General features: G+C 36.7%; 1 protein-coding gene across 1 annotated transcript in view; it reads right to left on the reverse strand.

Moving 5' to 3' along the window:
* ZNF385D (zinc finger protein 385D) overlaps window positions 1-17,644 on the reverse strand; it is a 290,957-nt gene that overhangs the window by 108,444 nt on the left and 164,869 nt on the right. The window contains exon 3 of the mRNA XM_039220875.1: window positions 5,241-5,351. Within this exon, the coding sequence (XP_039076806.1) occupies window positions 5,241-5,351 (111 nt within the window). The remainder of the gene's footprint in view (window positions 1-5,240; window positions 5,352-17,644) is intronic.

Below are 17,644 nucleotides of genomic sequence, written 5' to 3' on the forward strand. Positions count from 1 at the left end.
TATGCAATAAAATGCTGAAATCTGAATGAGGCAACAATATCTATGAACTCTGCTGGGCATGTTTTGAGACTGCAGACAGTGCCAGAAAGAGACAAGAAGTATTTAGGAAATTGCATCCAAATTTGAATTTGCCTTCAAAATGCAATTTATAATTTAGGACAAAGTGTGTGATTTAAAAGCCATAATAGGATAGTGGCTGCAATAGTTCCTTTTTCCTTTATAAAATTTAAGCGTGCTTGTAAAGGAAATTTAGAAAATAAAAGTAGAAAGAAGTAAGAGTGGTTGTGCAAGTCCAGTACAGCCCCTAACAGTTTTTTTGTCCCTCTAAGCAGTATTTCCTTTTAATATCAATCCCTATAAATAATATAGATTTAAATATTTAAAAGGTGTATCTTAAGATACGATGTTACAAAAGTTTAATTATCTAATTTGGTCCTGTGATAGGAAAAAAAATGTTCCTTTTAGCAACTTCATCATTATATTGTCTCATTGGGTTACAGAAGTTAACACAGAGATATAGATTAAATTCAGATGCGTTGCTTAACTTCACTACATTTCTGAGTTCTAAAATGTTGAACAATAATAATGATTTCTATTTTATCATACTGTTGAAAATTAGAGCAATTATATTGGTGAGAATCCCAAGGATCCCTTTTGAAGGGGTCCAAGGGCTCCAAGGTGGTTTTCCCCTTGGATTTACAGAACAGGCCCTTGACGTTATTGATGCTGGACAATCCTGAGTCATAAAGGACATTCTGCGACTACATTATCTCTCAGTAATTTGCACCAATATTTACATTTTCACCGTGTTCATGATTAAACTGTGTGACTGAATATGGGTGATGCCATTTGAGTGTCCTCACAAGAACCTGTGAGCAAGTGAAGATGACCTCCATGGCAGCTGTCACATCCGGTTAGTTCCATGAGGGAAGCAGCCCCCAGGCCCTCCCCCTGGGAGCACACAGATCTCCAGCCATATCATTACCATAGGCTGGAGACTTTGGGTGGATTTGGTACTCTGCCTGAACCAGATGGGGCAGGCACAGTGGACAAGCGTGAACATTGATTCTGTGTGGCCAGTGACTGGCCAGGTAGCCTTGTAGGTCTCCTACATCTTCTGCAGCTCAGTTTTCACATGGGAAATAATGACAACTTTTCTTCTGTTCCTAACATATTATGAAATATTATTGTCAGGAGGTTAATCACAATGACTCCTAGATGCTACAACTTAATCACTCTTTCGTTTGGGCCTGAGACATAGTCACCGAGTAATCATTTTGTACCTCTATGAAATAACCTTACGTCCATGATGGTCTTGCTCTAAGTTGTCTTTCAAAGGTACACTTAATAGCTTACCCAGGCCAATGGTAATTTATGCTTATTTTAAGATGCTGATAAAATAATTGGACAAAGTATAATCTTTTGGTCTTTAACTGGTAACTTTTTGCATAACCTCTATGTGTGTTTCATGTAAATGTCAAGAAAAGTTTTTTTCAAAGAAAAAGCCTATACCAGAAGAAAGCAATCTCATTTAAAGTACATATAGTATGATATGCCATTTAAAAAGATATCTACAGGGCCAAAAATAGAAAATGTACTGTACAGGAAGCAGGAATCGCATAAAACCAAACTACGTAGTTTATCGTGTGAAGGGTTAACAAAATAAATAAAAGCATAGAGGGAAAGGAAATTGAATTTTCATGATGCAGAGATGCAAAGAAAAACAAGCTATTATTTTCATTGGAAAGGGAAGAAGCTTTGAAATGTAAAAAGGTTCATAAGGCAAAATACTTTCCTATGTGATTAAGGATGCAACGAAGCATACAAGTAAATCACGGTGTTACTTTTTCAGAATAATTCTACGTTTAATAATGGAAATAGGAAGACAAATTCCAGATTTACCTGGAAGAAGCAGATGCAGTTGTATTGGGATTATAAAGCCTTTTCTTGGCTTTAAAATGGTCAAATATGAGATATATCTGTATCTCTCTATCTAGAAAACATTTGTATTTTCTCTTAATTTAGAGATTACTTTCTTATATGTGGATGAATGGATAATAAATACAATTGATCTTGGCATTCAGTATTAAATATTTTATAAAAGTAGTATTTATGGACATGACCAGTAAATAGTAGACAAATCTTGTGTTTCCTGCATATTGGTTCCCCTTATTGACATAATAATGCTACAGAGACATTTTTAAGTCTCTAAGAGAGTTTCCAGTCCTGTGTTTCAACTCTGTAATAAATATATTTTGTTTGTAAATCATAGGTAAAATGTTGCTATGTCATCTATAAAATCAGTAACATTGGATCTTCCTGTTTTTGTTTAACTGCAATCTCAAAAATTAACACTGCACAGAGAATTTATATTTAAGGTTCAAGATAAAAATGTAAAAGCAATAAACTTACACATGTCCAGTTTATATACAGCAACAAAACTATACTTGGTTAATTATCTGATAAATTCAAGTGGTCATAAAATTCAGTTCAAACCTAAGCCAAACATCTGAATGAGTATTCATGGTAGGCAGAATAAGGATATATAAGTCCTAATCCCTGGAAAATTTGAATATGCTCTGTTATATGACAAAGGGGCAGTAAGTTAGCAGATGGAATTAGGGTGCAAACCGGCTGTTTTCCTAACAGAGAAATTATCCTGGATTATCCAGATGAATTTATTGTGCTCATAAGGTTCTTTAAACATGGAAGAAGTAGTCAGAAAAGTGAAGGTCAGAGTCATTCAATGCAATAAAGATTCATCTGGTCACTGCTTGCCCTAAAGACAGAAGGGAGTCATAAGCAAAGGAAAGAGGGTAGCTTCTAGAAGCTGGAAAAGAAAGGCAAGGAACTGAGTTGTTCCCTGGAGCCTCCAGAAGGAACAAAACCCTGCCAACACCTTGATTTTAGCACAATGAGACCCATTTCTGACTTTTCCCTTACACTACTAGAAGATCACACATTTATATTTTAAACCACTAAGTTTGTCAACGGTGAATTACAGCAGCAATGGAAGATGAATGCAGTAACCATCCAGTGAGTGGTGGAAGTCTGCAATTGTGTAATTGTGGCCCAGATTAATAAGTCTACGTGCTCCAAATACCCTGGCCATTTTCCTTGGATCACATGCCAAGCACATAACTGAAAGCAAAACTGTGAGAATGAGAAACAACTGTCCCCAATAAATATATACTGATTTTGAAACTTCCATTAGCAAAATAAATTGCTGTTCTCTCACCAAGGAAATAAAATGAGATTACATTTTATAAAACAAGATGACATTTTATAAAAAAGAACTATTAAATGTATTATTGATGTCAATGTTAATGCATACCCAGTAGTAATTCTAAAGACTTCAAATATGACATGCATAGCCATCTACAGAATTAGAAACATTAAAAAAACCCAAAAACAACAAAAAAGGAACATTTGTCTTTAAGCTGTGAGTGACCCATAGTTGGAGATAACCAACTAAAGACTTAGCCTGGATGTGGTAGATGGTTTTCTCAAGTTTAGTAGGAGATTGGGTTCAGTGAGCTTGAAGTCTCTTTCTGATTCCCAGTTTACAGGAAACTTACTTAACACAGAGGAAAATATTGACAGTGAAATCGTTGGCAGGAGGAGATATTGAAATAGCCCCCATTAGTTGTAAGAAGCTGACAATATGGCTCCTGGGAGACTTTTACATCATTATCTGATCAGTTCCAAAGTGAAATATCCATACAATTTAAGAAGGAAAGAATCAAGAAAGAGCCACTTAAAATAGCAATTACAGAACTCTATGACTGCTCGCTAAATGTTTAGAAATGATCAAAATTGTAACTACCGAGTTCAGACAGAACTTTAATTTACAAGTCGAGAGGACTCTTTCTTTTCCTTTCCTTTTTTTCCTCCAACTGTTGTAAGGAGGAGATCATTATATAACATTTATCAGGTGAAAAGGTTTTTGGTTATTAAACTATGGCAAACGTCTTAAAACTCAAATCCAATTAAAGCACTCAGTATTTAAAAACAAACAACAAAACAAAAACCCATAAACCTCTCTTTAGATTGCCTGCATACCATTCAGGTTCTAGCTATACAGGCAATCTACTCTTTTCTAAGCCAACAGAAGAAATGTTATAAAACTACCTGATGATTTTACTCTGAGTTCATAAGATAGTTGCAGTCCTTAAACAAAATGAAATGTCCTCACAGAAGAAAAAAGATGCTTTACTACTGTCATGTCTGTTTTCTGTGCCTGATTACCATGTATGCTCTTCTCATCACCAGAGCACCTAAAGGATCCACTTGCCTAAAAAGATGAAATTTTCAAAAAGCCTAACAGTCTCCAGAATCCAGATCCATTTGGTCATCTCCACACTGCACATCAATTTAGGGCAAGATAACGCCACCTCGGAGGAGTCACTTTGGCAGGATGGGGTCCTCTGTTTGCCTAAAGTATGAAAAAGTACTCTATTCCTAGGCCTTCTAAATCAACATTCCTTCTCTTTTCTGTATCTTTCAGCACCAGCTCCACACCAAAGCAGGCAGGCAGTATTTTCCACATTGGCCACAGGCCAAAATTAGCTTCACTCTGATGAATCCAGAGGTTTTCTGACCCTTAGAAAAGGTTTGGAAAGTATGAATAATTCTCTGTGAGTAGTTTGCAAAGCACTGGTCAGGTCCATGAATGTCTCCTTTCTATCATGTTTTCCACTTACGTTTTATTCCTCAGGGGCTTGAGTGCTTTGGGATCTTTAAAACTTCCTATTAAAATACTAATACTTCTGGGGTAATAACTTGAGAGCTCTAACACAAATATCATTAAAGACACAAGAGCTGATCTGGAATTGGGGACCATCAAGGCAGGTAGAAAAAAATTTTACAAAGCAAACTGGTGGCCTTGAGATATAATTTGTGACCTATCTTATTTCAGAGGTATAGTTTATTGAAAGTTTTATTGGTCCTAATTGGACTATTCTCCAAAGGAAAGTGTATTACCTAAAGTTAGCATTCCCAAGAGACTAAAAAATACCTAAATTGAAAGTACAAAATATTGTGTATGTGTGATGTTTCCATAGTAAGCAACCAAAAATAATAGAATAAACTCCAAAATTAAAGGACATAAGGAGTTAAAAATGTCATCTTTGAATTTTGACGTGCTCAGTTACTGAAGAAAAACGTTTAAGGAATCTCTTGTGCAAGATTAGAACAGCATAATACATTTTTTTTCAGTGAATACTAAATGGTAAACTTACATCAGAATTAAATCTCAGCTGGCAAATGTTGCATGATATGATTTGCTTTCTTCGATGAGGAAGAGGAACCCCAAATGTATGATTTATTACAGCTTTCTGAATCGGGTCCATCTGTAATGAGAAAGAAAATACAACAAATAGAAATAAAGCTTGTCAGTTCCATTGGAATGTTGCCTATTTCATTAAAGAGCCAATCTGTACAGCTTGAATCTACTGCTCACATTATAAAAAACATTTTTATTCTAAGAAATAGCATTCCTACTTTCTTGAAAAATAGACAATAAGCTCGATGCTCAGTATGATAAGAAAATGATAAATGTACCCATTAGAGTTTGCATACTAACTGTTTTTCTCATTTACTATCAACAATTGTCTCAGTTTGATAATCTTAAAATATAATTAAAGTTTATCAAAACTCAAGTTATTGCAAATGCCAGCAATCTTACACAGAAGTGTGTCTATGCCATTCCTCAAAATGGACTTGTAAATAGACTTGGTCAGATGAGCAGTTCTGAAAATAAATTATGCACCATAATCCAACATTAACCTTATGCTTTGTTTGGTATCTTCTCTATGTTAAGAATATAGAGGTACTTACTTTCTAAGAATTCAAATGTATTGAGCTATCAATTCATTCAACAATCATTTTTTGACCCTGAGTATAGATTGCTAACCTATGAACTTATTATTTGAGGTTCAGAGAGTTTAGACCAGATTAGTTATCTCTCTCCATCCCATATTCTCAGGATAGGTCAAGTGACACCAAACACATAGTATCAGCAATCCAGCTGTGATAAAACTCACCAGCTTTGTCCTACAGTCTACGTCAGTGGTTCTTAACTATTGGAGTCAGATAAAAACCCTGATCTGATTCTTAATAATTGGTGCAATCTCTTTGCTTATCTGTGTCACCCTAAGGTGGTGATGAGGTTTAACAGTAATAATATGTGAAATTTATTTAGCACATTTAGTGCTAAGCACATTAAGAAGTCAATAATTGGCTATTATATTTTCTCTATCACATGTGAAGATCAGAGTTAACTTGAGTCTCAGGCTTCTATAGTCATTGTTGCCACACTACTATTACCTTACAAGGCCAAGATACATTTTGAAATAAATTAAATGTTACACATACGGCCATTACTTCTGTCAAATGCTTGCAAACTCTTAACTCTCATCAGAAATAAAATTCTTATGCGAGTCTTCACAATAGGTTAAAATGGCTTAGAAATGATTTGACATAAACAACAAAGCTAAGAATGTGTCTGTGAAATAAGCTCTAATATTCAGCTTATGTGATACATTGTAGTTTGTTGACTACCCTAAATAAGCCATTGACAAACTCCACTCCTTTTGTATATTTCAAATTATCAGAACCAGTTCACTCATAGGCTGTCTTCACAGGTAAGTAGGAGAAAGCTTCTGTCTAGATAGTCACAATTCCCACTAGGCTGTCTAGGCATTCTTAATGTACAATAAAAATAATGGCACTCATTAAGTGCCTTCTATGAGCTAAACACTAGGCTAGGTGGTTTATATATTAAATAGTTAAAATGTCAAGAATAATCTAAGGTTCATCTTGATATTGCGGGCACCTGGGTGGTTCAGTTGGTTAAGTGTCCAACTCTTCATATCAGCTCAAGTCGTGAACTCATGGTCATGAGTTCAAGCCCCACATCAGGAGGCTCTGTGCTCAGTGAAGAACCTGTTTGGGATTCTCTCTCCCTCTCACTCTCTCTGCCTCTTTCCCGATCTCTCTCTCTCCCCTTCTCTCTCTCTCAAAATAAATCAATAAACATTAAAAAAAGATACTTATTTGGCACTGAGCCAACCTAGCCACCCAGGCACCCCTGCCTGACAGCTTTCATTCAGTATGATGTGTTTAATTCATCCGTGTTGTGACATGCATCAGTAGCTTATTCCTTTTTATTGATGAGTAGTATTCCTTTTGTATGGATATGCCACAATGTCTTTATCCATTTGTCAGCCGATGAACACGTGAATTGATTCCAGTTAACTCTTATCATCTTTTTGAATCTTAACACACAGTCATTCCTAAATTCAGTTCTGTGTCTTAATCTACACATTAAAATTGAATTAAAACTACAGTCTCTTGTGGGGCACCTGGGTGACACAGTTGGTTAAGTGTCCGACTCTTGATCTCAGCTTAGGTCATGATTTCATGGGTTCATTAGTTCAAGCCCTGTATCGGGCTGCACACTGATGGTGCAAAGACTGCTTGGGATTCTGTCTCTCCTTCTCTCTACCCCTCTCCTGCTTGTATTCTCGCTCTCAAAATAAATAAACTTAAAAAGAAAAAGGCTACAGTCTCTTTCTTAGCTTAGACGTACAAACATGGTATAAGTTCTTTTTTCTCTCCTTCTCTCTCTCTACCTATTTACACACACACACACACACACACACAAATACATACACATATATATTTTTTTCCTTCAAGTCCCCTACTCCAGCTAATCTTCCAAACCTTTCACAACCCCATTTCATCCCTCTTTCCTCAGAGCCTAAATGGAAAATGCACAGAGCCTGACAAGCCAACAGCCACACAAATGTGTGAATCTGGTTGCTTCAACAGCCTTCATTCTGCATCCTAGGATCACTCTTACACTTGTTTAAACATGCCATCACAACACTTCTCTGACACCAATCACAGAGAACACTTGGGGATAATTTCCCTTTCAGCCAGCACCTTAGGGAAAATTAAAAGCAGAAAAAGGTCACAGACTTTGAGGTAGTTGTCTTATCATAAACTACTGCATATGTTTGGTGCATAAATGGGGCCCATTTCCATCTGGGGATAAGATGATTTACGCCTACAACCCATTTAGGAGTACTGAAGTCCCCTTAGAAGGACACTATAAAATATAAAAAATACATTATACATTTATATTAAAGATGCTCTCTGAAAATGAACAGCGTGAGTTTTTATCATATAATGATGAGTAGCATATTATTTTGGTCCTCCAAGGAACACTGGGGAAGCAGTGACTGTCACATTCCATCCACATTTGTGTAGGAGGTGTTTTGGAACTAGACACTTAATGCGAATGTGGCAGATTCTCTAGATTTAATTCTTTTGTTTGAATTGAACGATGCTCTGATCACTATGACTATAAAATCAAATTTCAAAATGCAAAGTAGTGTACTCTTCTTCAGAGGCAATTTTATTTCCCAGTACGCTTTTAAAAAACGCCACCTCACTGAATTATATTTCAACGGCGGATTTCACAAACGACAGTTACATCAACAAAAGTACTAATCTTTATCGTTTTAGAAATTCAATACAACAAAATGATGTTTAAAGACTTTATTAATGAGCACGAATCCTATTCACCTCTCTAATATATATATCTATAAGTCAAACCATTTATAACAAGGAATCATGAAAGGGGAAAATCTAAATAATAACCAGTACTATTGTTAAATAGTTCATTAAATGATACCACATGTTAGGTAACTAAAAGTCGCATGTATTGTCAACCAAGGTTCACCACACAGCCACTTCAATCATTTTGTCTAAATATACTATTATTTATCATTATAATCAAACATTTTGTGTAACGGAAAACTCATATGTGCTGGTTAACACCCCTTCCTCAACAGGCTGTGATCTGTCAAAACAATGACACCTTACCGTGTGCATGCATTTTATCATTAGTAGTTTTTCTACAAAATCAGTATCGAGTGATGCCAGCGTGTGTAGGCATCACACATGTGTGTGTACACATCACATTGTCTAGGCAATGTGTGTAGGGGTTCTTGGGTCAAATAAACTATAGGAAACCTCAGTGCTACAACCTAGACATTCACAGTCCACAATAAAATATTAAATTCTCCAAGATGACCTGCAATAAAACACCTATTTTAAAGAAGTAATTTCTAAAATAATATAACCAAAACTTTTGTTTTTAAATTTAACATCCTTGTTCAATGCATACAGTTTAGAAAATAATGACCTGGGAATAAAATAACCATAAAAATATGAATCAAACATAAAGCCTCCCAGTAAAAAGTAAAGACACTAAACTAAAAATGTAACACCAAGAAATCAGATCCATAAAAGCTTCAATACATTTCCCTTAACTCATGCAGCATTGAATTAAAAACTAAATTAAATGGTAAACTCTACATGATATTTTAATACATATTTACCTAATTTCTACAGTCAGATATTTTGATAGCTAAAATTTTCTAAGCTCATTATCCAACCCCTCAAACAAGCAAAAGTGAAGAATGATACACTCCCTATTCATATGCGTACCCAAACTCTAGCCTAAAATTCAATTTCAAACTCTGCCTAGGGCCTTACTTAGAGCCAAATGAATGTTTTTCTTCATTTTAGGCTTAAGGATCTTTGCATTTCTATCTCGGGTCTTGCTTTTCCCTCACCTCCCCTTTGGGCTTTCTGCTAAATTGATTTGTAAATGAGCATAGGAAGGACAGCCACAGCTCTAAAATGCCCCTTGTATTTTCCGAGGGTGGGGGTTAGCCCTGAGTTTGTATTTCCTGCTCTAAAGACTTCTTCCTCTCTTTCTTTTCCTATTATTATTGCAGCTTTCAGTTTTGAAATCAAAGAATAAAAACTTAAATGCCAGAAAAGTTGAGAAGTTCAGAAATATAAAGGTTGTCTCTTTCACCTGGTATTTCTATGTGACAATGACCAGTAACAATAACTCTAAAGGTGACACTCACAGGCATTTACTGTGTATTTTTATGTTTAGATGCATCATTTTTATCCTAACAATTTACTGATAAGCCCTCATAGCCCCTGCCGCATATCACACAACTAGTAAGAGGCACAGATAGCTGAGACACAACCTCTCACTCTGTGCCCGGCTCCCTTAGGTACCCCTAACAAGCTTTGTGATGTCCTTTGTCCTAGTCCTTTAACTCTGTAGTACTAGCTGACACTGGGCTGAGGTCCTGGTGGATTTGTTACATCAACTATGAATTAGAAAAATTTGAGCTTATATTACTTCTAATCACATATTAGAAAACACTGATAAAAAATCCTAATTATTCTAATCATGCAACAAATTTGTTCATTTGAAAAATCTGCAATGTTGGCCTTTTTCTTTAACTTTTTAAAATGTTGTATTGATTATTTTTGAGAGAGAGCCTGAGCAGGGGAGGGGCAGAGAGAGAGGGGGACAGAGGATGGGAACTCAGGTGTGATCCTGTTCTGTGCTGACAGGCTGACAGCAACAAGCCCCACGTGGGGCTTGAACTCATGAACTATGAGATTATGACCTTAGCTGAAGTAGGATGCTCAACCAACTGAGCCACCCAGGCACCACTTTAACTTTTTTTTTTTTAATGTTTATCTATTTTTGAGAAAGAAACAGAGGGTGAGTGGGGGAGGTGCAGAGAGAATGGGAGACACAGAATCCAAAGCAGGCTCCAGGCTCTGAGTTATTAGCACAGAGCCCCACACAGGGCTCAAACCCAAGAACTGTAAGATCATAACCTGAACCAAAGTCAGATGCTTAACTGACTGAGCCACCCAGGCGCCCCGCCCCCCAACCTGCTTTAACTTTTTAAATGGATGTATAATAATATTAAAACATGTATATATATGAAGTGTATCATTAGTTGCTTTTTTAACCTGTGCATACTGCCATGTTAATCACCATCCCAATAAACATAGAGAACATTTTCAGCAATCTAGAATGTTCTCAGAATGGAGCCACAAGTTTGGAAGTATCCAAGTGAGGGTGTTCTTAGCCTGTACTTTGCCCTCAGCTTGCCCCATGCTCTCTCATCAGGACCAACCAAATGGAGAGTCCCAAAGGGTAAGGTCTGGTAGAATCTTGAACAAGGGGCTTCCCTGTCACTTCTCCAAGAAGTTACAATGCATCACCATTCCCCAAACCCTCACAGCTAAAAAGTTTGCCCAAACCTTGCTGTCTGGAGTTAATAAGTATCTACTGGGGTTTCATCACATACACAGGACTGATTAATTGAAGCCAATGGCAAGTGAATGAACTCAATCTCTAGCTGCATTTCCCTTCCTGGAAATCCAGACTGATAGGCCCAAACCTCTAACCACATGGTTAATAGCCTTTCTGGTGACTGGCCTCCAGCCAGAGTCATCTCATTAGCATAAACTCAGGTGTGATCCAAGGTGTGAGTGATTCATAAAAGCCACTTACCACTCAGGAAATTCCAAGATTTTAGAGTTTAACCTAAAATCTAAAAACTAAGGACAAGGATAGCCAATTCTTTATTACACAACAGTTGAACATCTTTATGCATATTTTTATATAGCTGTAAGCCTAAAGGGTAATATTTTCTTTTTCTTTTTTTTTCATTTAACAATCTATCTTACGAATACTTTCATTTAACATCAGTTTTCATATTTACAAATTAAATGGTAGCATACTACTTCATTAAATGATTGTACCACAATTTGCTTGCTTGGTCTATTCTGTGCTGTTGGATATTTAGGTTGTCACAATTTAAATAGCACTGCACAGATATCTGTATTGGTGTCACTTTGTTAAGAACTACAGCATTTTAGAGCTAGAAAGAAACTGAGAGATCTTACTTTGCCATCTCATTCTACTGACAATCCCACTAAAGCCCAGAGACGGGAAGTACCAGTAGTAGAAAACGGACGACAAACTAATTCTCCACATTCCAGTTCTAGGTTTCTACAGCTACAACATATGGCAGTAAGTCTAATCCTTCCTCTTTCCCCTTCAAATAAGAAGTAACAAATGGTTAAGATGTAGTCTGAAATGTTGCTATTCTTATTTGCTAGCTGATCTTTTTTTAATCTTTCTAAGCTTGTAGGTCTTTACCTCTAAAATGGAGGGGAGATCACATTGGGGTATTATGAATAATGAACTATATAAAGTGTATACAGAGCCCAGCACTGGGCCTGGCACACAGAAAGCACTCAATAAAGTAACTACTTCATTACTTTTATAGCAATAATAGTGAATATCATCATTGCTTTCCTATCATCATCGCTTTCCAGAAGCAAAAACCTTAAAAAAAAAAAAAAAAAAGAAGAAGAATAGGAATAGAAAGTAGAAAGATGTCATAAAAGGTCCATGTGATACAAAACCATTCAGGAAAAATACACAAATTTAACTACAATAAACCCCATAATTGAAAAAAAAATAGCAATAGCTCATTTTAAATGAGCACTTAGATGTGTGAGGCACTGTTAATAAGGCCTCCATGTCTCTTAGGTCTTCCCAGTATCCCTAGAAGGGAGACACTTTTGTTTTTTTCCTTTAATAAACTTAATTTTTTAAATAGCAGTTTTAAGTTCACAGCAAAACTAAGCAGAAGGCACAGCAGTAGATACTTTATTTGCTCCCATTTTACAGATAAGAATGTTTAGGTACGGAGACATGAAGTTATGGTTTCATGGGTAGGCAGTTTTAGAGCTATGATTTGAATTTAGGTAGTCTGACACCCCCATTTTCACAGTTTATAAACACTGTGCTAGATTTTCTTTCATCAGCAAAAGAAAAATATAAGTATCTTTACACACACACATAAAAAGGGATGGATAGGAGAAAATGTGTGCAACATCCAAAGAATCAGAGATTATTTACTCTGGCTACATTGAAGAGCTATAAAAATCACTATGATTTCTAATAAATAACATCCGAAAGCCACAATGTTCTAGGCATATCAAAAGGCAATTTGTAGAGGAGAATATCTGAATGGTCACTAAAAAATAAAATGTACTGGTTATTGTGAAAGTAAAGTTTAAAGTAACAGGAGACGGTTGGCAAAAATAATCTGACGACATTTCATATTGACGAGGATTTGGGAAAAATGCAGAAAAACTTGGCATCACCCGGTAAAACTGAAAATGAACGGAACATACGATCTGAACATTCAACCTCCGGAGAAACGCTGGCTCATGTGGACTTCAAGAACTTCAAGGAGGTTCCCTGTAGATTTGTTTGTATCAGTAAAAACTGTTTGTCTCTCCTAACAGAGTCAAGTCAAGGCAGGACTGAGTCTCCTTGTTCTTTTGTCTTAGTAATTAGTAGAGTGGCTCCCACTTCACATGGGCTCAATGCATGTCTTTTGAGGCACTAAATAAATTGAATAATACTGAAACCCAAAATAAAAACATAATACCAATCTTGGAACAGTATTAACAATAGCAGTGAGAAAATATGGATTCACAAAGAAACTTTAGGCATTGGAGGTAAAGAGAGTAAGCTTATCAGAAACAGTCACATAAGAAATTATTCAGTGATACAACATGAGATATAGGATATAGACTCTGGGAGTACAATCTAGAATTGTAAGCTACCAAGTAGAATTTGCATGTATTTCCATCTAAGCAACAGGGTAGTTGTTGATAATTCTTTCATCCCACCCTTTATGTGCCCACGAGACCACTTTTCCACCAGGCATCTTCCTAGGCAAAGGCTAACAGCCACACTGGTCCCCTGATCAGTTAAGGAGAAGATGATTTTGCTCAGAAAAACCAATATTTGACCTTAAATGAGCAAAGGCATTTGGATGCTCTCCAAGTACTCAAGACATTTCCAAATGTGAGAGGCTTCTTTGTCAGCAGCACTCTGCCATGGCTACTTTTCCTAATGTTCTATGAATAAGCTAATAAAGTGAAATCTAAAAAGCTCAAAGTAAATGAGGGATTCGCTTCAGGGGATTTTAAGACATTATTTTTCTTAGAATCATTTATGTGATCGTGCAAATTTCATTTAACCAGTGTATTATTGCCCAGTCATGGAATACCCACATTTTAGGATTTTTAAGTACAAATATGAAAATTGTTACCAACACAATTTCTCAGTCATGGAAGTTCAATTCTGGTTACAACTTCAGAAATTACCTCTGTGGTATTTTCAGTGGGTGGGGCCTATGTTTCACACATGTTTGTATGCCCTGTGGCCTTCATTCCTTTCTCTGGAACTCAAAATATATTTAAAATTTATTGAAACTTCTCAATTTATAAATGAGAAAAGCTATACCCTGGAGAGAGAGAGGAAGTCAGAGGAAAAAAAAAAAAAGAAGGAAAGGTGATTTCATTCCACTGACAGGATCCCTTTTTCTGCAATGTTACACTTCTTGCTAGACAAAAGAATACTAAGTTTCTTTGAGAAGAATGAATGTTGCCTGATCACACTAATAACACAGTGTAGAGAAGGTTGCAGTGCTTGATTTGAATGCTTTAGGAACTTTGTTATAAGCATCACAGGGACCTAATTTAACTCAAATGTTTTGATGAGAATCCTGCTTCTGGTGGACTTAAATTGCAAAATCTCTTCCAAAGACAACAAACGCCTAAGGTGTCTCTCTGTCTGTACAGGAAGTGAGGTTTCTCAAGAGACTTCATGCTTGGTCTCTGAGTAAGATTTAAAGTAATTAAACCCAACAACTCCAGAGTTGGGATTCCATTTACATGGAATGCCCCAGTGAGGATGGTATTATTGATGAACAAGAAAGTAAATTCTAGAAATCCATTCTATTACTAGCTGTACCAGAAGTCCACAAACACATCTGCTTCCTGGGCAGGTCACTAAACTATGGGTCACGTGTCAAAATCTGCTGTGCTCGGTGGGGGAAAGGGAGAGAGGCAAACCATGAGAGACTCTTGAATGCTGACAAAAACTGAGGACTGATGGATGTGGGGGGGAGGGGGGATGGGCATGGAGAAGGGCACTTGTGGGGATGAGCACTGAGTGTTAGGTGGAAACTAATTTGACAATAAACTATTTGTAAAAAAATAAAAAATAAAAAAAAATAAAGTAGTTAGAATATAAAAAAAAAAAAATCTGCTGTGCTCGAAGATGAAAAGAACGGTACGGACAAATATACTGTGGCACATAAATTAAAAGAGGCTAAATTGAAAGGATTTTCTCTTATTCTGAAAGTATGACCTTCCTACTTTTCTGGTGAACTCCTTTCTTTTACAGAATCATGATGCTATCATCCTATGTTAATCGGCTCTTTTTCTTTAAAAAAATTAATGTTTTTTTAGTTCTGAGAGAGAGAGAGAGAGAGAGAGCAAGCAAGGGAGGGGCAGAGAGAGGGAGACACAGAAACCAAAGCAGGCTCCAGGCTACGAGCTGTCAGCCCAGAGCCCTAAATGGGGTTTGAACCCACAAACTGTGAGATCATGACCTGAGCCGAAGTCAGATGCTTAACTGACTGAGCCACTCCAGCGCCCCCAATTGGCCTTTCAATATTTTCTTTTTTAAATATTTTAATGATGTGTTCATTTCCTAGGGCTGCCATAACAAAATACGGCAGATTTATTGGCATTATCTCACACTTCTCAGAGCTAGAAGTTCAAAATTGAGGTCTTGGCAAAGCCATGCTTCCTCTGAAATTTGTAAGGAGAATCTTTCCTGCCCATTCCTAGCTTTTGGTGTTTTCCCAGCAATGTTTGGCAATCTTTGACTTATAGATGCCAAGGATTACTATAATCCTCCGCCTTCACACTGCATTCTTCCTATGCGTGTCTGTCTCTGTGTCCAAATTTCCCTTTTACAAGGACACTGGTTATACTGGATTTTGGACCACTCTACCGAACTCACTGTAACCTGATAATCTCTGCACAAATAAGGTCATGTTTTGGGGTCCTGCAGGGTTCAGACTTCAACATATCTTTCTGAGGGGACAATTCAATCCTTAATAAATGGAAGGAATAGTGTGAAAATCTCTAGATTTTACTCAGGCACTAATTCTAGGATTTCTTGGTTAAAGGAAAAGTAAAACTTAAAATCAGTTTTTTTAAGGTTTTATTTTTTTTAATGCTTATTTATTTTTGAGCAGGGGGAAGGGACAGAGAGAGCGGGGGACAGAAGATCCGAAGTGGACTATGTGTGGACAGCAGGAAGCCTGATGTGGGCCTAGAACTCATGAACCATGAGATCATAACCTGAGCTAAAGTTGGACACTTAATGGACTGAACCACCCAGGCACCCTTTAAAATCTTTGTCTTGTTAACATGATCAGTTTAAGGCTCAAAGAGTGTTGTAATCTGCAAGGGTCTGGGAAGAAGAACAAAGGTCCAAATATTGAAATATACATAGAGAGAAGCGGAATGGAATTGAAAGAGGTAGAACAGATCTTTACTAGCAGGCTTGCAAATAATTTAGATGGGGTATTTCTGAAATGTGACAAAATGAAAGTTATGAAGTCTATAAAAAGATTAAATAGTGGCACATTGGTATGATGTAAGCGTTATCCTGATTTTAATTGTTTGGTTAAGTTACAAATGACATATATTCGTGGGCAAATATCCTACAGTGTATTTTTTTCCCTTTGCTTGTTTCTTTGTTGAAAATCACCATTTAATGCTTTTGAGAAAGTATAATGATGTTCGGGGCCTTTTTATATAAATTCCATCTCCATAAGTAATCTGTATGATCTGTTCCAGCATGTTAATGCCAAGGTAATGCACATATTAAAATTAAACATGTCAGAATATCCCTGCTTGTTTTTTCTGTTTTGTTAGAAACATAAATATACATATATTTGTGTGTATGTTTGTATGTTCATATGTGTGACTGTGTGTGCGTATACGCATGCATGCATATTAATGTACCAATTTATGTACCAGTATTTATCCACCAATTCCCTACATCAAGTCTCTCACTGCTTGGAATTTGGCATGACTCTATTTTGTCCTGCATTTGGCTTGATCATTTCTTGAAATATTCTACATCTCCTTGCACTAAAGTATTCATTCACTAACTTACACACTTCCTACTTCCGCCCCCATATGTTGCCAATATACCTGTTTTTCTTAGCCAGTGATATGGAATTCAAGCCACAAAGGGGCACTCTGCATTGTCAAACACTGCTTTCCATGAACTAGCACAGGCCCGTATCTCTGATTCATTTGCATTCCTCCCTACCTCTGATACTTTATTCCACTAATATAGACCTACTGGTAATTTCTTGCCCAATCCAACTGTATTTATTGTCTCATTATATTTTGTAAGGCTCCTTCCTTTCTTCAACCTTTATTGTTTATTTCTTACATGTATAATTCCTGTCTATCACCCCAAGTGGCATCTTTTCCAAGAGGAATCCATCTGGGCTCTTAGGATGGTGGGCTGAAGACTCCTCCTCCGAGGCTTTATAACACCCTACACATTCTCGCCTCATGTCACACGCTGTGTGCCACTCAAACATTCTGCTTATAGTTCTCCCTTCCCCAAACTGCAAGAGGTGTAGTGTTACTCATCTTCGGAAAACAGGTGTCGAAGCCCAGAAAATGCTCAAAAAAGGTTTATTGTTGAAGAGAGTAATTAGATATGTAAAAGTAGCTACTCTAACCAACTGTCAATCATCTTTTTTAAAAAGTGGCCCAGGATATCACTCTTGATTGAAGGCACATTGTTCAATTGTACAGAAAAAAAAAGCATTGTCAT

The sequence above is a fragment of the Hyaena hyaena genome, unplaced genomic scaffold, assembly GCF_003009895.1.
Source record: "Hyaena hyaena isolate Hyena2069 unplaced genomic scaffold, ASM300989v1 scaffold_920, whole genome shotgun sequence".
Taxonomy (NCBI): domain Eukaryota; kingdom Metazoa; phylum Chordata; class Mammalia; order Carnivora; family Hyaenidae; genus Hyaena; species Hyaena hyaena.